The sequence below is a fragment of the Chlorocebus sabaeus genome, chromosome 20 (assembly GCF_047675955.1).
Source record: "Chlorocebus sabaeus isolate Y175 chromosome 20, mChlSab1.0.hap1, whole genome shotgun sequence".
In the NCBI taxonomy this organism is placed as follows: Eukaryota; Metazoa; Chordata; class Mammalia; order Primates; family Cercopithecidae; genus Chlorocebus; species Chlorocebus sabaeus.
The window spans coordinates 135,859,538-135,887,381 of NC_132923.1; the positions used below are offsets into that span (position 1 = coordinate 135,859,538).

A 27,844-nucleotide genomic window follows, 5' to 3' on the forward strand; every position below is an offset into this window, starting at 1 on the left:
CTGATATTGTGGAAAAGCTTTGAGTTTCTGATTATTAAGTATTATGTTCACTGTAGTTTTGTGTAGATATTCTTTATTAATTTCAGGAAGTTCCCCTTTTAGCTTATTGAGAGTTTTTATCATGAATGAATGCTGGATTTTGTCAACTGCTTTTTCTGCACCGGATCATGTGATTTTTCCTTTTCAGCCTCTTGATGTAATGAATTACATTAATTGATGTTCAAATGTTGAACCAGCCTGGTATCCCCAGGATAAATCTCACTTGGTGATGGTGTATGATTCTTTCTATATATTGTTGGATTTGATGTGCCAATGTTTTTGAGGATTTTTATATGTATTTTTATGAGAGATCATGGTCTGTGGTTTTCTATTTTGAAATGTTGTTGGAATAATGCTGGCCTCACAGAATGAACTAGGAAGTATTTCAACAGCTTCTATCCTCTGAAATAGATTGTGGGGAATGGGTATAATTTCTTCCTGAAATATTTGGTCAGTTTACCAGTGAATACATCTGGGTCAGGTACTTTCTGTTCTGAAGGTTATTAAAAAATGGATTATTCGGATTGTGTTTCTTCTTCTTCTTTTTTTTTTTTTTTGAGATGGAGTCTTGCTCTGTTGACCAGACTGGAGTGCAGTGGCACGATCTCGGCTCACTGCAAGCTCCACTTCCCAGGTTCACGCCATTCTCCTGCCTCAGCCTCCCGAGTAGCTAGGACTACACGCACCCGACACCACGCCCGGCTAATTTTTTGTATTTTTAGTAGAGACGGGGTTTCATCATGGTCTCCATTCTCCTGACCTCGTGATCCGCCCGCCTCGGCCTCCCAAAGTGCTGGGATTACAAGTGTGAGCCACCGTGCCCGGCCTGTGTGTTTCTTCTTGTGTGAGTTTCAGTAAATTGTGTCTTTCAAGGAAGCAGCCCATTTGAACTGGATGATCAGATGTATGCGCAGAGTTGTTCAGAGTATTTCCTTATCCATTTAACATCCACGGGATGTGTGGTGGCATCCCCTCTTTCATTTATATTATTATTATTATTGTTATTTTTTTGAGATGGAGTCTTGCTCTGTCGCCCAGGCTGGAGTGCAGTGGCGCAATCTCAGCTCACTGCAAGCTCTGCCTCCCGGGTTTACACCATTCTCCTGCCTCAGCCTCCCGAGTAGCTGGGACTACAGGCGCCCGCCACCTCGCCCGGCTAGTTTTATGTATTTTTAGTAGAGATGGGGTTTCACCGTGTTAGCCAGGATGGTCTCGATCTCCCGACCTCGTGATCCGCCCGTCTCGGCCTCCCAAAGTGCTGGGATTACAGGCTTGAGCCACCACTCCTGGCCCTCATTTATGATATTATTAGTTTCTATTTTTTTTCTTAACCTGGCTATAGGCTTTTTAATTTTATTGACCTTTTAAAAGAACCAGCTTTGTTGTTGAGAATATTCTCTTGATTTTTCTGTTTTCAATTTCATTGATTTCTGCAATAATTTATTTTCTTCTTCTTACTTTGGATTTAATCTGCTCATTTTTTTCTTTATTTTAGATCATTCTTATTTTCTAATATATGCATTTGATGCCATAAATTTTCTTCTAAGCCATGCTTTTGCTGTATTCTACACATTTTGATACGTTGTGTTTTTATTTTCATTTTTATTTAGTGAAAATATTTGTTAGGCCCAGCATGGTGGCTCACACTTGTAATCTCGGCCAGGGAGGCTGAGACTTGGGAGGCCAAGGCAGGAGGATTACTTGAGGCTAGGAGTTTGAGATCAGCTTGAGCACCTATAGCAAGACCCTGTCTCTACAAGAACATTTTAAAAAGTTATCAGGGAGGCCGGACGCGGTGGCTCACGCCTGTAATCCCAGCACTTTGGGGAGGCCAACGCAGGCGGATCACGAGGTCAGGAGATCGAGACCATCCTGGCTAACATGGTGAAACCCCGTCTCTACTAAAAATACAAAAAAAAAAAAAAATTAGCTGGGCGTGGTGGTGTGTGCCTGTAGTCCCAGCTACTCAGAGGCTGAGGCAGGAGAATGGCATGAACCCAGGAGGCGGAGCTTGCGGTGAGCTGAGATGCTGCCATTGCACTCCAGCCTGGGCAACAAAGCAAGACTCCGTCTCAAAAAAAAAAAAAAAAGTTATCAGGGAGACATGTGCCTGTATTTTCAGCCACTGGTGAGGCTGAGGTGAGAGGATTGCTTGAGCCCAGGCGTTCAAGGCTGCAGTTAGCTTTGATCATGCCACTGCACTCCAGCCTGGGTGACAGTGAGACCCTGAATCTCATAATAAAATATTAATTTCTCTTGAGATTTCTTATTTGATCCATTCATTATTTAGAAGGTGTTCTTTTGTCTCACTATATTTAGAGATTTTCCATTGTCTGTCTATTGCTCATTTTAAGTTTTGATTTCATTGTGGTGTACGAGTGCATATGGCAAGATTTGTTATTTTAAATTGGTTAAAGGGTATTTTATGGTTCACAGTGTGGTATATCTTGGTGATTATTGAGCCTGAAAAGAATGTATATTTTACTGTTGTTGGATGAAGTCTATAAATAGCAATTGTATTTGTAATAATTAAATAAAGAGGAGAGAAACATGAAAGGTGTCTTGCCAGTTAAGACAGATTTATTTTAGAGAAAACAAACCTGAGAGACGCCTTCTGGCCGAGTTAGGTCAGAGGCTCACTCTTACAGACGGAGTTTTGAGGATTCAGGGCGGGAAAGTTTATTAAGGCTTGGACTGCTTCTGTGTCTGTGTTGTGCTTCTCTGGGAGGGAGAGTTGTGTGTCTGTCCCCGTGCATCCTTCTGCAGCTGCAGGCATGTCCCGAGTCTGCTTTTAGTTTCCCTGTCTGAGTGCACCTGAAGGGAAAGCCATGTGCTGATTAAATTATCAAGGCCCACTGTTTTACTGGGCCTGTTGTATGAGGGTGAAGTTTGGCAGTGGAACTTTACCCAAGAGACTTCCCCTCACCTCCCTCTGGGGCTGAGCTGTCTTCTCGGTATTTTACTGTCTGCTCTGTCTGGCTACTTGTAGTTAGAAGAGAAATGATTTCCTTGAAGTGCATGAGGAGAAGGGAGCTGGAACTTAAAGCGGCAGTGTTTGTCCGAGGTGATGGTGCGCCTGCTCTGTCAGTATCCAGTTTATATTAATACTGAATTCAACTATATTGTTACTAATTTCTGCCTGCTGGATCTGTTTCTCTTTTCTTTCCTTTTTTTTTTTTTTTTTAAATTATGCTTTAAGTTCTGGGCTACATGTGCACAGCATGCAGGTTTGTTACATATGTATCCATGTGCCATGTTGGTTTGCTGCACCCGTATTTATCCTAATGCTATCCCTCCACCCTCCCCCCACCCCATGACAGGCCCCAGTGTGTGATGTTCCCCTTCCTGTGTCCAAGTGATCTCACTGTTCAATTCCCACCTATGAGTGAGAACATACGGTGTTTGGTTTTTTTGTCCTTGCGATAGTTTGCTGAGAATGATGGTTTCCAGCTGCATCCATGTCCCTACAAAGGACAGGAACTCATCCTTTTTTATGGCTGCATAGTATTCCATGGTGTATATGTGCCACATTTTCTTAATCCAGTCTGTCATTGATGGACATTTGGGTTGGTTCCAAGTCTTTGCTATTGTGAACAGTGCCGCAATAAACATGTGTGTGCATGTGTCTTTATAGCAGCATGATTTATAATCCTTTGGGTATATACCCAGTAATGGGATGGCTGGGTCAAATGGTATTTCTAGTTCTAGATCCTTGAGGAATCGCCACACTGTCTTCCACAATGGTTGAACTAGTTTACAGTCCCACCAACAGTGTAAAAGTGTTCCTATTTCTCCACATCCTCTCCAGCACCTGTTGTTTCCTGACTTTTTAATGATCGCCATTCTAACTGGTGTGAGATGGTATCTCATTGTGGTTTTGATTTGCATTTCTCTGACGGCCAGTGATGATGAGCATTTTTTCATGTGTCTGTTGGCTGCATAAATGTCGTCGTCTTTTGAGAAGTGTCTGTTCATATCCTTCGCCCACTTTTTGATGGGGTTGTTTTTTTCTTGTAAATTTGTTTGAGTTCTTTGTAGGTTCTAGATATTAGCCGTTTGTCAGATGAGTAGATTGCAAAAATTTTCTCCCATTCTGTAGGTTGCCTGTTCACTCTGATGGTAGTTTCTTTTGCTGTGCAGAAGCTCTTTAGTTTAATTAGATCCCACTTGTCAATTTTGGCTTTTGTCATCATTGCTTTTGGTGTTTTAGACATGAAGTCCTTGACCATGCGTATGTCCTGAATGGTATTGCCTAGGTTTTCTTCTGGGGTTTTTATGGTTTTAGGTCTAACATTTAAGTCTTTAATCCATCTTGAATTAATTTTTGTGTAAGTTGTAAGGAAGGGATCCAGTTTCAGCTTTCTACATATGGCTGTCTGCTGGGTCTGTTTCTTTTTCTTTTTTTTTTTTTTTTTTTTTTGAGACGGAGTCTCGCTCTGTCGCCCAGGCTGGAGTGCAGTGGCGCAATCTCGGCTCACTACAAGCTCCGCCTCCCGGGTTCACACCATTCTCCTGCCTCAGCCTCCCGAGTAGCTGGGACTACAGGCGCCCGCCACTGCGCCCTGCTAATTTTTTCTATTTTTAGTAGAGACGGGGTTTCACCATGGTCTCGATCTCCTGACCTTGTGATCCGCCCACCTCGGCCTCCCAAAGTGCTGGGATTACAGGCGTGAGCCACCGCGCCCGGCCTGCTGGGTCTGTTTCTAATGGAGAGTGTTGATGTCTCAAATTGTGATAGTGGATCCATCTATTTCTCCTTCCAGTTTTGTTTTTGCCTCATGTCGTTTGATAGTCTGTTGTCAGGTGCATACACATTAAGGATTGTCATCTTTTTGGAGGATTAACTGCTATGTCATGATGAAGTACCATTCTTTTTCCATGATAACTTTCTTTCTTTGAAGTCTACTTTGTGTGAAATATAGTTACTCTTTTTTTTTTGAGACAGAGTTTTACTTTTGTTGCCCAGGCTGGAGTGCAAGGGCGTGATCTCAGCTCACTGCAACCTCTGCCTCCTCGGTTCAAGCGATTCTCTTGCCTCACCCTCCTAAGTAGGTGGGATTACAGGTGCCCAACACCATGTCCAGCTGACTTTTGTATTTTTTTTAATAGAGACGTTTCACCTTGTTGGCCAGACTGGTTTCGAACTCCTGACCTCAAGTGATCTACCCACCTCAGCCTCCCAAAGTGCTGGGATTACAGGTGTGAGCCACTGCACCTGGCCACTCCTGCTTTCTTATTGTTAGCATTGTATATTTTTCTCTATTTACTTTTAATTAATGTGTGGCTTTATATTTAAAATGGGTTTCTTGTAGACAACATATAGTTGGGTCTTGTATTTTGATCCACTCTGACAATCTCTGTTTTAATTCGTGAATTTAGACCATTGATATTCAAAGTGATTATTGATATAGTTGAATTAATATCTGCCGTATTTGTTATTGTTATTATTCCCATATTGTTTTGTCTTCTACTCTTTCTGCCTTTTGAGATGTTAACTGAGCATTTTATATGATTCCATTTTCTCTTCTTTCTTAGCATGTGTTTTCTTTATAGCTATAATTTTTAAAACTTTTTGTACTAGTTTAAAAAGTTGCCCTAGGGTTTCAATATACACTTACAAGTCCAGTTTCAAATAATACTGTACTGCTTCACAAGTAGCGTGACTATCTTCTAACATAATTTTTCTCTTCCATCTTCCTGTCCCTTGTGTCGTTGTCATCATTCATTTCAACTACATGTAAGCACACATAATCGTGCATGTGTATATGATTGCATATGTTTGTACATAATATGTAGATTGGTTAAGATACCCTCATTCTTTCTTTACTGCTCTTCCTTTCCTTATGTAGATCCAGGTATATGACCTATATCTTTTTCTTCTCTCTAAATAATTTTTAATAGTATGAAAGCGATAATTTTAAAAATTGGTTTGATTGATACTTAGTGCATACGATATGTTAGGCTTGATTCTAAGCCATTGCACGTACATATTTAATAGACATGATACATAAATGTTTAAAATTAGGAACCCAGAGATTCATTAGTAGCAACAAATTGACAAGTTTTAAATCCTATTTGGTAACTGTAAAACTATCGTACAAATTTACTATTTAAGTTTACAGTAAATGAACATACCATTGTTAAAAATTTTATTAGAAAATTGGACTAACTAGGCTGGAAGATAAATGGGTAGCACAATTGAACAGTAAGCAGAGGATACACATTATTAGCTAATGATAGACAAAAATATTTTAGAAGAAAAAATACTAGGACTAAAAAATGCGACTGAATTTGTAACAGCAGAAATACAGCAGATCACTTTTTGAGGCATGGTGATATACTAACAGAAGCTATCATTTAATGTGTAACCACAGTCCATTGTGCTCCTCATTACATCAAATAACTTTTTGAACTAATAAACGAATTAAGTAACATTTCAGGATATTGTACCAATGTACCAAAAGTATCACTTGCATTTCTATATCCTAACAATATATCTGACAAAAATCCAGAAATAAATCCATTTAACATAATGTCAAAAAGAATAAAGTACTTAGGAATAAATATAACCAAGATGGTGAAGGATCTATACATCAAAAACTATAAAATATTAATGAAAGCAATTTTAGGAGACACAAATAAAACAAAATATGTTGTGTTCCTGAAAAAGGTTTCTTTAAACATCCGTAGTGCCCAAAGTGATATACAGATTCAAATCAGTCTATCAAAATTTCAATAGCATATTTCACAAAAATAGAAAAAAAATTCTTAAGTTTAGAATCATAAAAGAGTAAAGCAATTTTGAGTAAGAAAGGCAAAGCTGGAGGCATAATATTTCCCGATTTTAAACTGCATAGCAAAGCTGTAGTCATCAAAACGGAATGACACTGGCATAAAAACAGACGCATAGACCAATGGAACAGAATAGAGAGGTCAGAAATGTATCAGTCAGCCTGGCCTGAGTCAATTAATTTTCAACAAAGGCATACAAATGCACACGAGAAAACAAACTCTTCAGTAAATGATGGGCAATCTGGTTATCCACATGCAAAAAAATTGGACCACATTTTACACCATACAGAAAAGTAAATTGAAAATGGATTATGGCAAGATATGAAAACAACCTGAATGTCCATAGAAATATAAGTGAATATAGAAAATGTCATATAGTTGCACACCATGGTTTGTGTCTCAATCCTAATACTTTGGGAGGCTGAGACTGAAAGACTGCCTTAGGCCAGGAATTCAAGATCAGCCTCGGTAACACAGTGAGATCTCATGTCTACAAAACAACAACAAAAAAATTAGCTGGGCATAGTGGTACACTTCTGTAGTCCTAGCTACCCGGGAGGCTGAGGAGGGAGGATTTACTTCAGCCCATGAGGTTACAGTTATCTATGATTGTGCCACTACACTCCATCCTGGGTGACAGAGTGAGATCCAGCAGCAGGATTGTCTAGGTGGCCCTTTTCTCTGGGGAGAGGCTGGTGCTGTGAAGGTGCTGCGAGCGCCTCTGCTTAAACAAAAGGATTACCATGTGTGTACCTGAGAGCAGCGTGAGTCTCGTAAGGCAGACGTCCCTAATTTTTGGAAAACACAATAGGAACAGCTGGGTTTCACACTTTTCCATGTGTGAGCCCATTTTTCTAGATAACTTTGGCCTAGTCGATTGTGTGGTCTCAGTGTTTGTCATCAAAACAGGTATCTCCCAATAGTCCAACCTTGGTAATCACTTGAATTTGTATCTTCCAAATCTTGCAGTAAAATTAGAGGTTAGGCTTCCAAGTAACGATTTTGCGGGGACACACACTTTTAGACCATAGCCGAAGTGGTCTGTAGTCCTGTCAACAGGGCTTATTCTTTTAGTGAGCTCTTCTTTCTTTTGAACTGTGAACTTCACAAGTGTTGCTCTTTTTTTTTTTCCTTCTATTTTAGGTGCGACATGATGGCTAGAGTGGGTTGGAGTTGGGTATTTCCCTTCACTTAGGTCATTGAAGCTGTTAATACCACATCAGGCTAGGCTCTGGTTAAGAAGCAATGCAGTACTCTTTCATATTTCAAAATGATTTGCCTTTTCCCCTCCTGCCTGCAGGTGGAAGCAGGAGGGGAGCTGTCTCCAGTATTTACTGTAGGAGGCTACTTAAGCTCCTAGCAGTAAATTTCACAGTACTGTGGAGTCACCCTCATGACTGGGTCCCCCTGGAGTTTTTAACTTTTGGAGTTGTTCGCACTGAGCCTCTCACAGTTTGTCAGTTACAGTTCAGAATTTCCTCCTCCTGCACTGGTTCCCATGGTGATTTTTGCTAGTGAATCTCTGTTCTTGTTTTTGCCTGTCTATATCTCCAATCTTGGGGCAGTGGATTGTCCTGTGTTCTCCCTCCCTTACAGATCCAAGAAGAGTTGCTGATTTTTCAGTTTCTTCAGCTTTTCATTTGTTGTTAAGATGGAATGATGACTTTCAAGCTTCTTACATGCAGAAATAGAAACCCGGAATGTGTTTCTAAAAGTACGTTGTGTATGTCTATGTGCAAAATTGAAGAATTTTTCTTTATAGAACTGTGAATATGGTTATATTAGTATACTTATTAATATTGAGCTTTATTTGTAGAATAATCTTAGAAAGTTTGTCTTGGTCAGTGTTTCTGTAGATTCTGCATTTGTTCATTTTTTCTTTTAATCTCTTAAACTGTGATGGCTACGAGTACCTTACAAATTCTGATACTTTCCACGTATTTATCTTCTGCTTAGATATCTTTTCTGAACTCTGGAATTGTATATCCAGTTGCTAATTGGACATCCCCATGTACGGTACCTCAGATGTTTCCAATATGTTCTAAGTCTGTGTCACTTCTGGTCGTCATATTTTTAATTTTCTAAATTTGCAGTGCCATTACCTCACTAGACATGATTCTGCATCATCTGAAAGTGAAACTCCCCATTTTACCCTCTGCACAGCAAATTAGCACCAAATTCTTTTTCTTTTCCCCTTTTCCTTTTTAAGGATTGCTTCCCTGTTCTGTATTCTTACTGCTCTGTGATAGGAAGAATGTGGTCATCTATCACTCTGTTTTCTTCCCCTCTGAATCTCCCCAAAGTCCTTACCCATTCTCCCTCTAGGCGACTGTGAAAATGCATATTTGGTCATGTAACATACTTGTTCTTACAGGTATTTACACGCATTACACTCACAGATGAGTGTAAACATTACACAGATTTACACATTATTTACACCGGGTGGTTAGGGAAATAGGAGTGTTCACCCTAAGGGTGGACACAAGTGGTCATTGGGCATGAGGAAGGAAATGTTCAGATGCTTATGTACATTATTTTAATTTATAAATAATTTTAAAATAATTTTTGGAGTTAGGTCAGGTATTTACATGCAGACTCACTCCATAATCAGTTCCTTCAGTGTTGTGTTCTCTCTCATCACAGCCCGGGATCATTCAGCTAGATATGGTGCTGTGTGCAGTTCCGTTAATATGGCATGTGTTCTTCGTGTCCTTATGACTAGACTCCGGTGTTGCCTCATAGTCACGAGAACACATGGTTCACATGAAATACTAAGCATCTTTGGTTTTTCAATGAAGTGCAACCTTCTAATGCAATATAGAACTGTATTTTCTCCTTTCTTACTGCAGTCGACATTAAACTTATGTCTCTACTAATTCATCTATCATGTTGTTCTAGGTATGTGTTTATAATTTTTGTCGTCATACCAGATCACAGAATTTTTTTCTACTTTTATCTTTCACAATAAGGATGATTCTACATCTACAAGGTAAACTTTGTAATCTATTTTATTTACAAAACATGATAGTGGCATGAACAAACTATGCTTGTTCTTTCTCCATATAGAGTACAGAGAAGCTGCCGTTTATGTAAGATACACATAAGAGACATGCCGCTACAGAAGAATGAACTCTGACATTCCTATCTTGTGACCCTGGGCTGATGACTTGAGGAGAAATGTGCCATTACAGGGGTTGGTGTCCTTTGAGGAGGTGGCCGTGCACTTCACCTGGGAGGAGTGGCAGGACCTGGACGATGCACAGAGGACACTATACAGGGACGTGATGCTGGAGACCTACAGCAGCCTGGTGTCACTGGGTGAGTGAAGCTGCCCAGTAACCCCCAGAAGCAACACTTACTTCCATGTTGGTAAATATAGGAAGCATTTATAAGGTTTAATGCTATTCCATGTGAAGAATGTGTCAACCCTCTCTAACAAAAGATTCAAATAGGCTCCTTCATTATACAGCTTCTGAAACCGAGCTGTTGTCATTCTGAAAAGGACCTTACTTTGCAGTTTGGCTAAGTCCTCCATTATTTCCCATTACCAGGCCATTGCATTACCAAACCTGAGGTGATCTTCAAGTTGGAGCAAGGAGCAGAGCCATGGTTAGGAGAAGAATGGGCAAACCAGTGCCTCTCAGGTGAGTCAACTGCATCCTGGGCAGGGAAGCCAGGAAGAGTAAAGCCGGGCAGATATTTGCATCGTTGACTTGTTTTCACCACTTTCTCTCCCAGGTCCCATACCTGAGGACAGCTGGTCTTTATGCATCAAACGTGAATTCTGTCATCTCCAAGGAGGGCTTTCATGCATATATCCCTGCATTTTATTTTGCGAATATTTTAAAATATTTACTCAGTCTAGTCCCTACCTTGCTCTTCTTAGACATGTTTGTTTGCTATTCGTTTTCTCAATTTTCTCAGTTGTTTTCTTTTCCTGCATTTTCATGGACTGTTTTTTTCCCCCGGACATTTATTCATACATCCGTTGATTCTTTCAACACATCTTAATCGAGTAGCTTGTAAGCCACGGTAACTTTATACTTGGCGTTTATAACAGCAGTGGTCAAAATAATGTCTTTTTTCATAAAGTGTACATCGTGATAAGAGAAAGAAAATAATATATGTTAAGTAGTTGTAAAAGAACCATGTGGAATATTTAACCAGAGTGAGTAAAAAAGGGATAAAATCTAGGAAAGATGGTAAGACAATGCAGTGTCAGAGGCGTTGTGAACTTTGGCATAGCTCCAGTTCAATTTAACTCTTTTCCAATTGTGGCACATAGTAGGTGAATATAAATATATATGTAAAGAGTGGACATCACAATTGGAGATACAAACTTAAAAATCGGTAAGTCAAAGCTGGTGTTTAGAATCATAGAGGAGGTCACCTAGGGAGTTGAACAACAAATAAGAACAATCTCATAGTGAGGCTTTTTTTATAATGACATCAGAAATCCTTACAGTGAGGAGGACCCAGCATCAGAGCATGGAACAGGATAGGCCTGGAATTTGGAAGAGAACCAGGAGATTCTGGATTCCAAAGCCTATTGAAGCAAAGGTTTCATGTTGAAGGGCTGAGATTTCTGTTTGGCAGTAGACAGTGAGAAGTGTACAAGAGACCCCATTTTTCTGTGAAACTAGGAGACAGCTGAAACTTGAACACACAAAAGCCTTCAGAAGCGTTGAATTATGAAGCAGGGATGGATGTGCCAAGAATTTGGGGGGAGAATATCAGGTCTATTCATCTCGGAAGGAGCCAATAAATGATTTTTCAAAGATGGTGAACCCCACCCGAGTTCCAGAACTGAATCCTTAGGACCAGCAGGGAGGGGATGCCCACAGTGGTGGAGTGGAGCTTCATGTACCTATTACAGTTCTGAGAAGCTAAGCGAGTCAGGTTAAGTTAGAAATTTGAAAGAGGCAGTCTTCACCTAGTTTGGAGGAGAGATTTTGTATTTGAAAAATGCCCAGATGCCTATAGACATTCCCAGGGAAGCATGAAAGCTAAAGAAACACTGGTGTAGGGCCGGGCGCGGTGGCTCAAGCCTGTAATCCCAGCACTTTGGGAGGCCGAGATGGGCGGATCACGAGGTTAGGAGATCAAGACCATCCTGGCTAACACAGTGAAACCCCGTCTCTACTAAAAAATACAAAAACCTAGCCGGGCAAGGTGGCGGGCGCCTGTAGTCCCAGCTACTCGGGAGGCTGAGGCAGGAGAATGGCGTAAACCTGGGAGGCGGAGCTTGCAGTGAGCTGAGATCCGGCCACTGCACTCCAGCCTGGGCAGCAGAGCGAGACTCCGTCTCAAAAAAAAAAAAAAAAAAAGAAACACTGGTGTAAAATCTGGTCCTGAAGACAAGTGGCCATGGTGGGCACCTGCAGGTAGCTGATCCAGGAATATGTTATCATCTTCAAGGTGGAGTGAGAAAAATAGCACAAGATGCCTCCCATTGTTACAAGAATGAAATGGAGAAAAACAATAGAGAAAACAGTTGGCAGGTGATAAGCCCTTAGGAGAAAATGACAACTAGGTGTAGGTGAATATTTTTTACCAAATATTTTTAATGAAACAACAGTGAAAAACATAATTTCACATTAGAAAATCTAGTAATGTAATTTCTTATGTTAAGTTAGTAGGAACAGCCATGTGCTTATAAAACCAGTCCTGATTATTGATTTTTAAAGAATCTTATGCCACTAGGAGAGAAGGTAACTTCATTGAGTCTTTATATAAGCATTCCATAACAAATGCTTGTGTCTGCTTCATGGATTTTTGTTTTGCTTTGTTTTGTTTTGTTTTTTCTTCGTTACAGATGTCCAGACAGTTGATATAATTGAAAGAAGCCAGGAAATTCATCATAGACATATATGGCAAGTTGCAATCACCAACAGCAAAACATCAACCAAGGAAACAGTTGAATTAGGGAAAATACTTAATTTGAGCTTAAACCATATTCCAGATGTGATGGTAAATAACGCACACTATTCAGGAATGAGGCCTGAGGAGTTAAATGTAAGTCAGAACATACATATCTCGATTGAGCCTCATGAAATGCAGGCAGGAGGAAAACCTGATGCTCGAAGTATAACTGGGAAATCTCTCACGTGTCATGAGTATTTTAGTCACCATAACAAGATTCATATGGAGCAGCAGCTTTTTGAGTATAGTAGACAAGGAAAAGCCTTCAGCACTGAGGCAGAGAAGGGTCACGGTGGAAAGACTGCATGTACTTATAGTGAGCGTGGGAAATCCTGTGATAAGTCAGCACTCATTTGCCAGAAGATAAATATCGAATGTTGTTTATGTGGGAAAGTGTTCTGTAAAAAGTCTAAGCTTACCAAACATCAGAAAATACACACAGGAGAGAAACCCTATAAATGTGTACAATGTGAGAAATCTTTCATTAAGAAATCATACCTTGCAAATCATCAGAGAACACATACACTGGAGAAACCCTTTGCATGTACCAAATGTGAGAAATCCTTCTGTCAGAAGTCAAACCTAATTGTTCATCAGAGAATCCACACATGGGAAAAGCCCTATGAATGTCATGAATGTGGGGAAACCTTCTGCCAAATGTCAGCCATTATTTATCATCACAGAATACACACAGGAGAGAAACCCTATGGATGTATGGAATGTGGGAAAACCTTCTACCAGAGGTCAGCCCTCAATGTACATCAGAGAATTCACACAGGAGAGAAACCATATAGGTGTAATGAATGTGGGGAAACCTTCTATCAGAAGTCAGTCCTCACTGTACATCAGAGAACTCACACAGGTGAGAAGCCATATGAATGTGAAGAATGTAAGAAAACCTTCTACCATAAGTCAGCCCTCACGGTACATCAGAGAACTCACACAGGTGAGAAGCCATATGAATGTGAAGAATGTAAGAAAACCTTCTACCATAAGTCAGCCCTCACGGTACATCAGAGAACTCACACAGGTGAGAAGCCATATGAATGTAAAGAATGTAAGAAAACCTTCTACCATAAGTCAGCCCTCACGGTACATCAGAGAACTCACACAGGTGAGAAGCCATATGAATGTAAAGAATGTAAGAAAACCTTCTACCATAAGTCAGCCCTCACGGTACATCAGAGAACTCACACAGGTGAGAAGCCATATGAATGTAATGTAAGAAAACCTTCTACCATAAGTCAGCCCTCACGGTACATCAGAGAACTCACACAGGTGAGAAGCCATATGAATGTAAAGAATGCAGGAAAACTTTTGCTCAGAAGTCAAAGCTTACTGTACATCAGAGAACTCACAAAGGAGAAAAACCCTATGAATGTAATGAATGTGGAAAAACATTTTGCCTGAATTCAGTTCTCATTATACATCAGAGAACTCACACAGGTGAGAAACCATATGAATGTAATAAATGTGGAAAAACCTTTAGCCAGAAGTCAAACCTCAGGATGCATCAGGGTACTCACACAGGTGAAAAACCCTATGAGTGTAGTGAATGTGGGAAAACCTTCTACCAGAAGGCAGTTCTCACTAAACATCAGAGGACTCACACAGGGGGAAAACCCTATGAGTGTAATGAATGTGGGAGAACTTTTAGCCAGAAGTCAAACCTGAGGATGCATCAGAGTACTCACACAGGGGAGAAACCCTACGAATGTAATGAATGTGGAAAATCCTTCTACCAGAAGTCAGTGCTCACCACGCATCAGAGAACTCACACAGGAGAAAAACCCTTCAAGTGTAACGAATGTGGAAAAACCTTTCGTCAGAGGGCAAACTACAGCAGGCATCAGAAAACTCACACAGGACAGAAGCCTTATAAATGTAATGGATGTAGGGAAACCTTCTTCCAGAAGTCAGCCCTCACTGTACATGAAAGAATTCACATGGGGAAGAAATCCCATGAATGTAAGGAATGTGGGAAAATGTTCTACCAGAAGTCATCCCTCATGATACATGAAAGAATTCACACAGGGGAGAAGCCGTATGAATGTAAAGAATGTGGGAAAAGCTTTTGCCAGAAGTCAACTCTCAATAGACATCAGAGAATTCACACACGTGAGAAACCATATGAATGCAAAGATTGTAGGAAAGCTTTCTACCAGAAGTCAGCCCTCACTGTACATTACAGAACTCACTCAGGTGAAGAGGCCTGTTAACCTACTGAAGGTGTGAAAAGCCTTAGTAGCAAATGAAATCCTACAGTGTATCAGTGGATGCATACAGGAAATAAACCCTTTGCATGTAACCAGTGTGAGAAATCCTTCAACCACAAGTCAAGCCTTACTACCCGTCAGAGAAGTCACACAGGGAAAACCCTGTGGCTGTATGAGTGTTGGAAACACCTTTTAGCAGAAGTCAGACCTCAGGAAGCATCAAGAAATTCATAGAAGGGAGAAAGCCTAAGAGTGTAATGAATGTGGGCTGGGCACGGTGGCTCACACTTGTAATCCCAGCATTTTGGGAGGCCAAGGAGGGCGGGGAGGCCAAGGAGGGTGGATCATGAGGTCAGGAGATGGAGACCATCCTGGCTTACACGGTGAAACTCCGTCTCTACTAAAAATACAAAAAAACTAGCCAGGCAAGGTGGCGGGCACCTGTAGTCCCAGCTACTCAGGAGGCTGAGGCAGGAGAATGGTGTGAACCTGGGAGTTGGAGCTTGCAGTGAGCCGAGTTGGTGCCACTGCACTCCAGCCTGGGCGACAGAGCGAGACTCCAATCTCAAAAAAAAAAAAAAAAAAAAAAAGTGTAACGAATGTGCAAAATCCTTTTGTCTGAAGTAACACCTCAGCAGGTATTAGGGAATTCACACAAGAGAGAAATCCTGTGTGTCAGAGACTGGCTAAATGTGTTCTACAAAATTCACACCTTTTTCTGTTGGACACACAGATGGCATTTCTCAGCCCTCTGTTTTTGTGGGTGCTTCAGATAACTGAGCTCTGCAGTAGAATATGTACCCATGTGGCTGGGAGTGGTAGCTCACGCCTGTAATCCCAGCATTTTGGGAGACTGAGTTGGGCAGATCACGAGGTCAGGAGTTTGAGACTAGCCTGACCAATGTGGTGAAACCCCATTTCTACTAAAAAATAGAAAAATTAATAGCCGATCATGGTGGTGTGCACCTGTAATCCCAGCTACTCTAGAGGTTGAGGCAGGAGAATTGTGTGAACCCGGGAGGCAGAGGTTGCAGTGAGCCAAAATTGCGCCTTTGCACTCCAGCCTGGGCGACAGAGCAAGACTCCGTCTCAAAAACAAAACAAAGTATGCAAGTGATGATCCTTACGGGCCTGGCCCTTACACAGGACGACATAAAACCTTCCACATTTTCTCAGATCCTGTGGTACTGAAGTGCTGAGGACCCCTGTGATGGCCTTGGGAGCCATAGGTGGGAGAAGGTGGCTGCTTTAAGACTGAAGGAATCACATACACCTGTGTCCCAACAAAAATTAAAAATAAAATTATCAAACTGAATGTCTGTCCTTGGCTTACTCCTTTAGGACGTGTGTTAATCCATGGTAAGTGGTGCACACAAGTGTGGCAACGTTTTTCCCCTGAGTACAGTAGTTTAATGGGGAAGAGCAGTATTGAAGAACGTGTCAAAGACAGACACCTGCTGAGGCAAGGTAAGATATACAGGATCTTGACGAATAGGATTTTGCAGCAGTGGAGTGACACAGCTCGATTCCAAATACGGCATGGTGAAATGGGAATGTGTAACAAGGGAGCAGGGTTAGGGTCACTCAGGGTCACGGCCTAGAATCCAAAGATAGGTTTACAATTGTTACGGTGAGAATTAGGGTTGCTGTCAGTGTGAGGGTTAGGATTAGGGTATAATGTTGGGGTTGGGGATGGCATTAGCATAAGGAGTTAGGGTTTAGGGGTTGTGGTTAGGATTAGAATTAGGGTTGGGGGTTATGGATTAGGTTACGTCAGCTTTGGGATTTGGGTTGCGGTTACATTTTAAGGTTAGGGTTAATGTTTTGGGTTAACAGCAGTTACGGTGAGGGGTTGCTGTCGGATTAGGGTTAGGGTTTAGGGTTTGGGTTAGGGTTAGGGTTATGGGCTACAATTAGAGGGTTTGTGTTACGGTAAGGGTTGGGGTTAGGGTTAAGGCTTAGAATTAGGATGAGGGTTAGGGTTAGAAGGTTAGGGATGTGGGTTCAGGTTCAGGTTACGGATAGGGGTTGGGGTTAAGGTTTAGGGTTGGGGGTTGGAGTTAGGGCTAGGGTTAGGGGTTAGGGTTAGGGTTGTTAGGGTTTAGGACTTAGGGTTAATGCTAGGATTAGGCTTGGGGTTAGGTATTAGGTTCAGGGCCAGGACTGGGGTCAGGGTCATGTTTAGGGGTAAAGGTTAAGCATAGGGTTGGTTTAGGGTTAAGTGTAGGGGTAGGGCTAGGGTTTGATTTAGGGATTAGGGTGAAGGTTAGGGGTTAGGGTCAAGGGCCTGGTCGGGGCTTGCAGTTAGGGTTTGGGCTTCAGGTTAGGGCTACGGGTTAGGGTTAGAGCTAGGTCTGTGCTAGAGCTAGGGCTTGGGTTAGGGCAAGGGTTTGGGTTAGAGGTTAGGGTTTAATGCTAGGTGTTAGGGGTTTCTGGTTAGGATAGGATTAGCGTTAAGAATTAGGGCTATAAGGCCGGGCGCAGTGGCTCAAGCCTGTAATCCCAGCACTTTGGGAGGCCGAGACGGGCAGATCACGAGGTCAAGAGATCGAGACCATCCTGGCTAACACGGTGAAACCCCGTCTCTACTAAAAAATACAAAAAAACTAGCCGGGCGAGATGGCGGGCGCCTGTTGTCCCAGCTACTCGGGAGGCTGAGGCAGGAGAATGGCGTAAACCCGGGAGGCGGAGCCTGCAGTGAGCTGAGATCCGGCCACTGCACTCCAGCCTGGGCGACAGAGCAAGACTCCGTCTCAAAAAAAAAAAAAAAAAAAAAAAAAAAAGGGCTATGGGTTAGGGTTAAGTGTTAGGGCTAGGGGTTAGGTGTAGGTGTTAGGGGTTGTGGTTAGGGTTAGGGCAACGGGGTTCGGAGTTAGGGTTCGGGTTGGATTAGGGTTAGGGCCATGGGCTGAGGTTAGGGTAGCTTTAGGGTTTGGGTAGGGGTCAGGGGTCAAGTGTTAGGGTCAACGTCATGTTCAGCATTAAAGGGTCAGGGGTCTGGTTAGGATTAGGATTGGGCTAGGGTTAGGGCTGGGGCTAGGGTTATTTAGGATTAGTGTTAGGGCAGGGTTAGGGTCAGTGGTTAGGGTTGGGGTTACGGTTAGGTTTAGAGGTTAGGTTTTGGGGTTGGGTTAGGGTTAGGGTAGGGTTAGGTTTAGTGTAGGGTAGCGGTTAGGGTTAGGCGTTCGGGTTAGGCTGGGGTTGTGTTGGGGTTAGGATTAGGGCTAGGGCTAGAGTTAAGTTTTATGGTTAGAGTTAGGGGTTGGAGTTGCGTTTGCAGGTATGTATTGAGTTTATGATTATGGGTTGGGGTTGGTGTTAGGGTTTTGGTTCATGTTAGTGGTTAAGGTTAGGGTTTGGTGGTAGGGTTTAGGGTTGCAGTTGGTGTTGGTTTTGGATTGGGGTTAGTGGTTTAAGTTAGGCATAGAGTAGGGTTAGGAGTTGGAGTTGGGGCTAGGGTTTAGGGTTAGGGTAGGCTTAGTGGTTAGGGTTCGGTGGTTAGAGTGTTAGTGTTAAAGGTTATGATTTGGGTTTCGGTTCGGGTTTGGGTTAAAATTAGGTTTAGTGGGTTAGGGTTAAGGTAGGGTTGGTGTAGTGGGTTGAGGGTTAGTGTTAAGGGTTAAGGGTTAGAGTTGGGGTTGTGTTAGGTTAGACTTTGGTGTTGCAGTTGGGGTTCGGGTTTGGGTTAGAGTTAGATTTAGGGGTTTAGGGGGTCAGTAGTATGGTTTGGGTTAGAGTTTAGGGTTAGGGTTATGTGTTAGGGCTAGGCCTATTAGTAGTGCTAGGCTTAGTTGTTATGGTTAGGGTTAGGGTTAGTGTTAGGTGTTATGCGTGAGGGTCAGGGTAAGCGTCAGGGTCAAGGCCATGGCCAGGTCCAGGGGTTAGGGGTTATGGGTTAGGGTTAAGGGTTAGGGTTTGGGGTTTGGATTAGGTCTAGGGCTCACGCTAGGTGTTAGGATTAGGGGTTAGAGTTAGGGGTTAGGGTTGGAGCTCAGGCCGTGGCTGCTTGTTAGGGGTTAGGGTTCGGGTTCAGGTTCAAGGTTAGAGTTAGGGTTTAAGGGCTTGGGTTGGGAGTTAGGGTTGGGGTTAAGGTTTGGAGTTGGAGTTGGGTTAGGCTTAGGGTTATGGTTTAGGGTGTTAGGGTTTAGGGTTGGGTTAGGGTTGAGGCTAGGGCTCTGGCTAGGGGTTATGGTTAGGGTTAGGTTATGGGTTAGGTTTCGGGTCAGGGTCACGGTAGTGTTTGGGTTAGGATTTAGGGCTAGGCTAGTGGTTAGGGTTAGGGTTTAAGGTTAGTGGTTAGGGTTAGTGGTTAGGGTAGAGTTTGGTGTTGTGTTTAGGGTTACAGGCCTGAGCCATGGTGCCTAGCCTCGTCACGTTGATAAATTAGGAAATATAGTGCAAAATAAATTACAACATGACTTTAGATAAATAAAACTTATTATATAAGACCTAATTAATTAGTGAAGGGGTGATTTTCCTCATTGCTTCAACATTTAGCAGTAGAATTTGACCTGTTCTTAAACTTGCTAATAATAAATGTTTCACAGTGGATTGCTGTAATGTTAGTGCAGTGCTCCCATCCATCAACACTGCCATACTCAATGCCTAATATTATTGTAGTTAATTTTTTTTTGGTAAATAGGTTTTTGGGGAATATGATGGGTTTTTAAAAATTTCAATAGGTTTTTGGGGAACGGGTGGTATTTTGTTATATGAATACGTTGTTTAGTGGCGATTTCTGAGATTTTTGGTGTACCTGTCACCCAAGCAGTGTACACTGTACCCAATGTGTAGTGTTTTATCCCTCACCACACCCACCCCACCACTCCCAGCCTTTCCCCTGAGTCCTCGAAGACCATTGTATCATTCTTATGCCTTTGCATCCTCTTAGCTTAGCTCCCACTTATGAGTGAGAGCATACAATGTTTGGTTTTCTATTCCTAAGTCACTTCACTTTTTGCCGTGTATGCATTATTTCATTCCATCTTATGGCTGAGTAGTATTCCGTGGTAAATATATATACCACATTTTCTTTATTGACTTATTGATTTATGGGCATGTAGGCTGGTTTCAAATTCTTGCAATTGCGTATCGTGCTACTATAAACCTGCATGTGCAAGTATCTTTTTCATAGAATGACTTCTTTTCCTCTGGGTAGATACCCAGGAGTGGGATTGCTGGATCAAATGATAGATCTGCTTTTAGTTCTTTTGGAAATCTCCTCACTCTTTTCCATAGCTGTTGTATTAGTTTACATTCCCTCCAAAAAGTGTAAAAGTGTTCCCTTTTTACCACATCCATGCCATCATCTATTATTTTTTGATTTTTTGATTATGACCATTCTTATAGGAGTGATGTGGCTTTGTATTGTATTGTGGTTTTAATTTGCATATCCCTGATAATTGGTTATGTTGAGTATTTTTTCATGTGTTTGTTGGCCAGTTGTAGATCTTCTTTTGAGAATTGTCTATTCATGTCCTTAGCCCACTCTTTGACGGCACTTTTTTTTTTTCTGGTTTGTTTGAGTTCCTTGCAGATTCTGGATATTAGTTCTTTAATCAGAAGTATAGATTGCGAAGATTTTATCCCACTCTATAGGTTATCTGTTTACTCTGCTGATTATTTCTTTTTACTGTGGAGAAGCTTTTCAGTTTAATTAAGTCCCATCTATTTATCTTTGTTTTAGTTGCACATGTTTTTTGGGTTATTGGTCATGAAGTCTTTGCCTAGGCCAATGTCTAGAAGGGTTTTTCCAATATCATCTTCTAGAATTTTTATGGTTTCAGGTATTAGATTTAAGTCCTTGATCCATCTTGAGTTGATTTTTGTATAGGGTGAGAAATGAGGATCCACTTTGATTCTTCTGTGTGTGGCTTGCCATTTATCCGAGCACCATTTGTTGAATAGGGTGTGCTTTCCCTGCTTTATGTTTTTGTTTGAGTTGTTGATGATTAGATGACTGTAAGTATTTGGCTTTATTTCTGGGTTCTCTATTATGTTCCATTGATCTATATGCCTATTTTTATACTAGTACCATGCTGTTTTGATGACCATGGCCTTATAGTATAGTTTGAAGTCAACTTCTAGATTTGTTCTTTTTGCTTAGTCTTGCTTTGGCTATCAGACTCTTTTTTGGTTCTAGGCTTTTGTTACCTTAAGGTATGTCCCTTATATGTCTTTTTTGGTTCCATATGAATTTTTTTAGTTCTGTGAAGACTGATGTTGGCACTTTGATGGGGATTGCATTGAGTTTGTAGATTGCTTTTGGCTGTCTGGTATTTTCACAGTATTGATTTTACCCATCTATTAGCATGGGATGTGTTTCCATTTGTTTGTATCTATGATTTCTGTCAGCAGTGTTTTGTAGTTTTTCTTGTAGATACCTTTTGCCTCTTCAGTTAAGTATTCAAGATATAATTAAGATTTTATCTGCAAAGATTGCATGCAAATTACAATTATAGGAATATACTCTTATAATTATAGGAATTATAATATTCCTAAGGTTTTTATTGCAGCTATTATAAAAGGGGGTGAGTTCTTGATTTGATTCGCAGCTTGATTACTGTTAGTGTATAGCAGAGCCACTGATTTGTATTAATTTAATGATTTACATTAATTTTGTATCCTGAAACTTCACTGAATTCATTTACCAGTTCTAGTAGCTTTTGGGATGAGTCTTTAGGGTTTTCTAGGTATACGATCATGTCATCAGCAAAGAGCGACAGTTCGACTTCCTCTTTACAGATATGGATAACCTTTGTTTCTCTTATCTGATTGCTCTGGTGAGGACTTCTAGTACTATGTTGAATAGAAGTGGTGAAAGTGGGCATCATTGTCATGTTCTAGTTCTCAGGGGGAATGCTTTCAACTTTTCCCCATTCAGTATAATGTTGGCTGCGTGTTTGTCATATATGGCTTTTATTACCTTAAGGTATGTGCCTTCTATGTTGATTTTGCTCAGGGTTTTAATCGTAAAGGAGTTCTGGATTTTGTCCAATACTTTTTCTATGTCGATTTTGCTGAGGGTTTTAAGTGGTGCTGGATTTTGTCAAATCCTTTTTCTGCGTCAATTGAGATGATCATGTGATTTTTGTTTTTAATGCTGTTTATATGGTGTATCACATTTATTGACTTGCAGATGTTTAACTGTCCCTGCATCGCTGGTTTCTCTTCAGATCGTGTACATCTTTCACCTTATGGTTAATTTTATTTGCCAAGTTGAGTTGCCTGATACTTGGTTAAACATTCTGCGTGTGTCTGTGAGGGTGTTCCTTGATGAGATGAACATTTGAATATGTAGACTTAGTAAAGTGGTTGCCCTCCCCATTGTGAACGGGCCTCATCCAATCCATTAAAAACCCAAATAAAACACAAAGGTAGAGGAAGAGAGAATTCACTCTGTCTGTCTGATGATTTCAGAACTGAGATGTAGATCTTCTCTTGCCTTTGAAGTCAGACTTGGACTGTAACTTATGCCATCAGCTTTCTTGGTTCTCAGGACTTTAGACTTGGACTGGAATTCCACCATTGGCAGTCCTGGGTCTCCAGCTTACTGACTGCAGGTCCTGGAAATTCTTAGCCTCCATAACCACATGAGCCAATTCCTTATAATAAACCTATATACATATCCATGCAACTGGTAAATATTTTGTTGTTATAGATTTGGATGACATGTTCTGTTTTGTACCTATTTTAACAGAGTCTCAGTCACAGCCTGCCTTCATCTCTGAAGGGACCAGGAGATCCATGAAATGCCTTGGCAGCCTTGTCATTGCATGCAGGCTTCACAGACAAGATCACACTACAACCACCTTTCTGCAGGAGCACAGGTGTGACATATTGATCACATCATTCTCAGAGAAAATTCATTTTACACACTAAGGACACACAGACACAAGGAGGCTTCCACAAAGGGAATGGACCTTTCCCCAGCACAATAGTGCAAGGGCCTGCCACTTTGCTTCAATTCCTGAAAATGCCTTGGTAAACATGCGGCTGCCCTATTCCCGACACTTTCAAGAAACAGTTATTGATTCTCTGAGCGTCCACAAGGTTAATACAAGCCCAACATTCTTTAATTTGTGTTTTGTTTTCTGGAGACACAGTCTTGCTCTGTCACCCAGGCTGGTATGAAGTGGCGTGATCTCAGCTCACTGCAGCCTCGACCTCCAGAGCTCAAGCAATTCTCCCATCTCAGCCTTCCAAGTAGATAGGACCACAGGTGTGTGCCACCACACTCAGCTAATTTTTTTAAATTTTTTTTGTAGAGAAAAGGTCTTGCCATGTTACCCAGGCTGGTCTTGAACTCCTGGGCTCAAGTGATCCTGGAATCTGTCCAAATTTAAATTAACAGGTGCTCCTATGAATTCCATCAGAGAACACACTGCAGATGCTTGAGCAACCTCTTCTCATGCTTCCTGAAGTATCTGGGTTGCATAGGGTGGCTATAAGTTGTCCATGGGCTTCTGATGTAGAAAACAAACCTGCCCCCTTTTGGCCCTGTGCTGTACAGCATCAGGGCAGTAATTGTTGACCACATACTGGGCCATCTGGAAACAGAGGGCTCTGTGTCCATGTCCGTGAGCCTTCATGCCCATCTGGCCATCAAGCCTTGGGAAGCAGCACCCCACAGCCTTGGCACAGCTGCAGAGACCTCCTTGCCTCAGGATGGAGTCAAATCTGGAACTCTTGCCATTCTCATCTACAGGAAGCACTGGCCTCCTTCATCCTCAGGTTGTGGTGCTGGTACTGGCCGCCTCCATCCTCAGACTGTGGTACTGGAAGTCACCCTTCTCCCAGGCCCCTTGGGATCCCCTGAGTGACCAGCAATGAAGTTCGTCCGCCTTCTGAATGGATGCCATCATCGGACATGATAGAGCTCAGTGGGATGCTGCTGCCTTCCCTCCCTCAGCTAGGATGTCCCTGATAAAGGATGACACCCAAGCCTCAGCACGACCAGCCAAACTTCAGATGGTCATCTCAGCACTGATGCTGGGCCAACAATTAGCCCTATTTGTACATTTTTACAAACTTTTTGGCAATTGCCAAGAATTGTCCACCTCCCCTCCCCATTGAATTAAAGAAACTTCTTGTCTCAGGGATATTCAGAATATCAGTCAAGGTAACAGACGCCTTTATTTTAGCCAGGGACACAGTACGGATCTTACAGGGACACTCCTTATCCCCTGCAGAGTTCCAGACACTACTGATGGGGACCAAGGCAACATTTCATCAGAAAACACAGTGCCGGGCTTGTGAAGAAGATGTCCAGTAGAGTTTCCGCTGCCCTTATCGGCTGCAGGCAGCTGCTTTAATTGAGAGATAGACTGAGCTCCTCAAAGAATTCCTATTTAAGTTACAAAGTAGCAAGTGGATGCCCTGCTGGGTTCCACTCTTGCCACAGGCTTTGATTACTCTAAGTTCATACTCCTTAGGAAAGTGCACTTTTTGCACCAGTGCTACACAGTTCTCTCAGTTGCCTTTAATGGACATCAAAGAGGTCGCATTTTTGACAACCATTCAGTCCTGGACTGTCCAAGGGGTGGAGGTAGCTCTGTACAGGAAGCTGCCTGCTGCATGTGGATCAGTAATATCAGACTTGCCCACCAACTCACTGGAAACATGAAAACCAACGCATGGGGAATGCATGACATCACCCAGATATTTACGAACACGCTTGTCCTGCCAGAGGCCCCGGATCTCTAAACCAGTGCATGGGGAATACGGGACATCACCGAAATATTTACGAACACGCTTGTCCTGCCAGAGGCCCCGGATCTCTAAACCAGTGCATGGGGAATACGGGACATCACCGAAATATTTACGAACACGCTTGTGCTGCCAGAGACCCCGGATCTCTAGACCAATGCATGCGGAATGCATGACGTCACCCAGATATTTACGAACATGCTTGTCTTGCCAGAACCAATGCATGGGGAATGCATGAAGTCACCCACATATTTACAAACACAGCTGTGCTGCCAGAGGCCTCCTTTCTTACCTCCTGCTAAACAAATGGGGGCAGTAGCTTTGCATCTGCTTCCACATTTCATTACTCATAACTGTGGCCTTACTAATCTCTCATGCCCCAAGCACTTATTACAGTGTCTCAACAGCCTTCTCTCAGCCTCTTAAAATATTGGTCATCATGGCCGGGCGCGGTGGCTCAAGCCTGTAATCCCAGCACTTTGGGAGGCCGAGACGGGCGGATCACGAGGTCAGGAGATCGAGACCATCTTGGCTAACATGGTGAAACCCCGTCTCTACTAAAAAATACAAAAAACTAGCCAGGCGAGGTGGCGGGCGCCTGTAGTCCCAGCTACTCGGGAGGCTGAGGCAGGAGAATGGCGTAAACCCGGGAGGCAGAGCTTGCAGTGAGCTGAGATCTGACCACTGCACTCCAGCCTGGGCGACAGAGCGAGACTCCGTCTCAAAAAAAAAAAAAAAAAAAAAATTGGTCATCATTAAAATAAATATCTGATGTTAAAGCATCAGGGGTCAATTGTATTGTGACACCTAAAATTTCGTGCAGCACCCCACCAGGTCCTCAGCGTGATGGCTTTCATGCCCCCACCAGACTGCAAAACTCTTTGAAATAGTCAAGTATATCCCTCAAGGGACCAGGGGTTTCCCCACCCTCTGATTTCTACCAGGCCTGCCTCCCTCACCCTCTGCTTCAGAGTCCAATCCCCGGGTAGTCCTGCATAGATTCAGTGTCTTCCTCTGCTGGGCGGAGTATGTGTAACGAATAAATTACCGTGAATTTCGTCTGCTCAGTGTTTGTTGTGTCTGCAGCCATTCCCAGAATCCTAGGGCCACACTAGCTTCTTCACCAATGGGGTAAACAGGAAGGAACCCAACTAGGAATTGCCTTTTTAAAAAAATCCCTTCCCACCCTCTTAGTTATGTAATGCAGGCATTTTTATAGCTCTTTTGCTCATTCCATTATCTGAGGTCAGCCACTGATATTTAACCCATCCTTAGCCTCGGAGGAGGGCAGAGGAATGCTGGTCATGTTGATTTCCCTAGCGGCAATGTGGTTTCCTCCTGTGACACTCAAGTTCTCTCCTTCTTTAGGTGGATGCTCAGTCGGTTGCATTTCACTCATCTTTGCAGATTGTTAGGAAGATGAGAATCAGCTTTCATTTCTTTTTCTTTTTTTTTTTTTTTTTTTGAGACGGAGTCTCGCTCTGTCGCCCAGGCTGGAGTGCAGTGGCCGGATCTCAGCTCACTGCAAGCTCTGCCTCCCGGGTTTACGCCATTCTCCTGCCTCAGCCTCCCGAGTAGTTGGGACTACAGGTGCCCACCACCTCGCCCGGCTAGTTTTTTGTATTTTTTAGTAGAGACGGGGTTTCACCGTGTCAGCCAGGATGGTCTCGATCTCCTGACTCGTGATCCGCCCGTCTCAGCCTCCCAAAGTACTGGGATTACAGGCTTGAGCCACCGTGCCCGGCCCAGCTTTCATTTCTGATGTTGCCATAGAGAAGACTCTATGGTAATGTTTATTTACACAATCAACTTTCTCTTTTTTTCCCCCAGAAATTGCAAACTCTTATATGAGAGACAGCTTTCTGGAGTCTGCAAACAAAGACTATCCTCCCTCTTTTGATGGCAAATTTCTTATATCCCCACCAACAATAAAATACATATGATTTTGGTATGTCATACTGATTGCCAACTACAAGTAAGAACATTCCTTGATTTTAAATCTAGATTAATTATGAAAATTTGGTTAGTCACAAAAAATTATGTACAAATTTATAGACCTCTTAGGATGAAATGAGTTACTATTAACAAATAATTATTGTGCACTTAGCATATGGCAGAAGCTTCCTGCATACTATTTCATTTTATACTTAAAACGATATTCTATGCAAAATGCTATAATTTCCCCGTGCCTCTAATTTGTACGTGATAAAACTGGGCCTCGTAAAGTTTTCACCCCAGAATTCTCTACTTAGTAAGAAGTAGAGGCAAGTCTAAACCTGTCATCTGATTTCAGAGCCCATATAGTTAAATGCTCTAAATGCAGCTTCCCGTGATGATGGTGACTGTGAGAGCCTGTCACATGTGATGTAGGACCCCAGTGCTTCCCTGTAACATGCACAAGATTAACCAGGGGATCTTATTAAAGTGCAAACTCATAGACCACACTTTGACTAGCTAAAATAAGAGCATTTAAATGGGTGTCCAGGTGACAGTGCTAAGATGATACTGTTCATGTGGGCACTGGCTCACCATATTAACGAAGCTTAGGACCTCCAGTCCCTGCTGGAAAAAAAATACAGATACATAGGATGTGACTGTGAATATGAAATATCTGTTGTGTTCTGGACATTGTACTAGGCACTACAGATAAAAGGTCAAATAATCCCTTGTCTCTATCTGAAAGGGGTTTCCTACACAGTGGTTTCTGACCTGGGAGAGTGAGCTCTACCTCAATATTGGTAACTGAACACTGCCCAGTGGGTTGGATGGGGGAGACCATAGCTAGCTGTGCTCCCACATAGGTATGACCATAGCATATCTCATGATGCCATTTCCCCCCTTGTGTGTGTACAGTGTGTGTGGTGTCTGTGTGGGGTGTGTGTGTGCACATGGTGTGTGTGCAGTGGGTGTGGGGTGTGTGTGGTGTGTGTGCAGTGTGTGGAGGGTGTGTGCATGTGCACATGGTGTGTGTGCAGTGTGTGTGTGTGCATGTGCACATGGTGTGTGTGCTGTTTGGTGTCTGGGGTTTGTGTGTGTGTGCACACGGTGTGGTGTGTGTGGGGTGTGTGTGCGTGTGCACATGGTGTGGTGTGTGCAGTGTGTGTGTCATGAGTGGCTGCTTCTCTTAGCATGTGGACATCAGTCTTCCAGACCAGCTTTCTCCATGT

The 27,844-nt window shown here is 42.4% G+C and overlaps 1 protein-coding gene across 29 annotated transcripts in view; it reads left to right on the forward strand.

Annotated features, from left to right (window-relative positions):
- The window catches only part of LOC119619272 (uncharacterized), a 35,568-nt gene extending 9,832 nt beyond the window's left edge, over window positions 1–25,736 (forward strand). For 7 of the 29 annotated variants that reach the window (XM_073008007.1, XM_073007992.1, XM_073007994.1 and 4 more), the window contains 3 exons: window positions 9,730–10,149; window positions 10,383–10,475; window positions 12,647–16,284. In XM_073008007.1, the coding sequence (XP_072864108.1) occupies window positions 10,116–10,149; window positions 10,383–10,475; window positions 12,647–14,163 (1,644 nt within the window). In that variant the 5' untranslated portion in view covers window positions 9,730–10,115 and the 3' untranslated portion in view covers window positions 14,164–16,284. Of the gene's footprint in view, window positions 1–8,427; window positions 10,150–10,382; window positions 10,476–12,646; window positions 16,285–22,668 lie in introns of those variants that run through there. The other 22 variants (XM_073008009.1, XM_073008001.1, XM_073008006.1 and 19 more) reach the window with 14 other exon arrangements.
- Window positions 25,737–27,844: the final 2,108 nt, after the last annotated feature.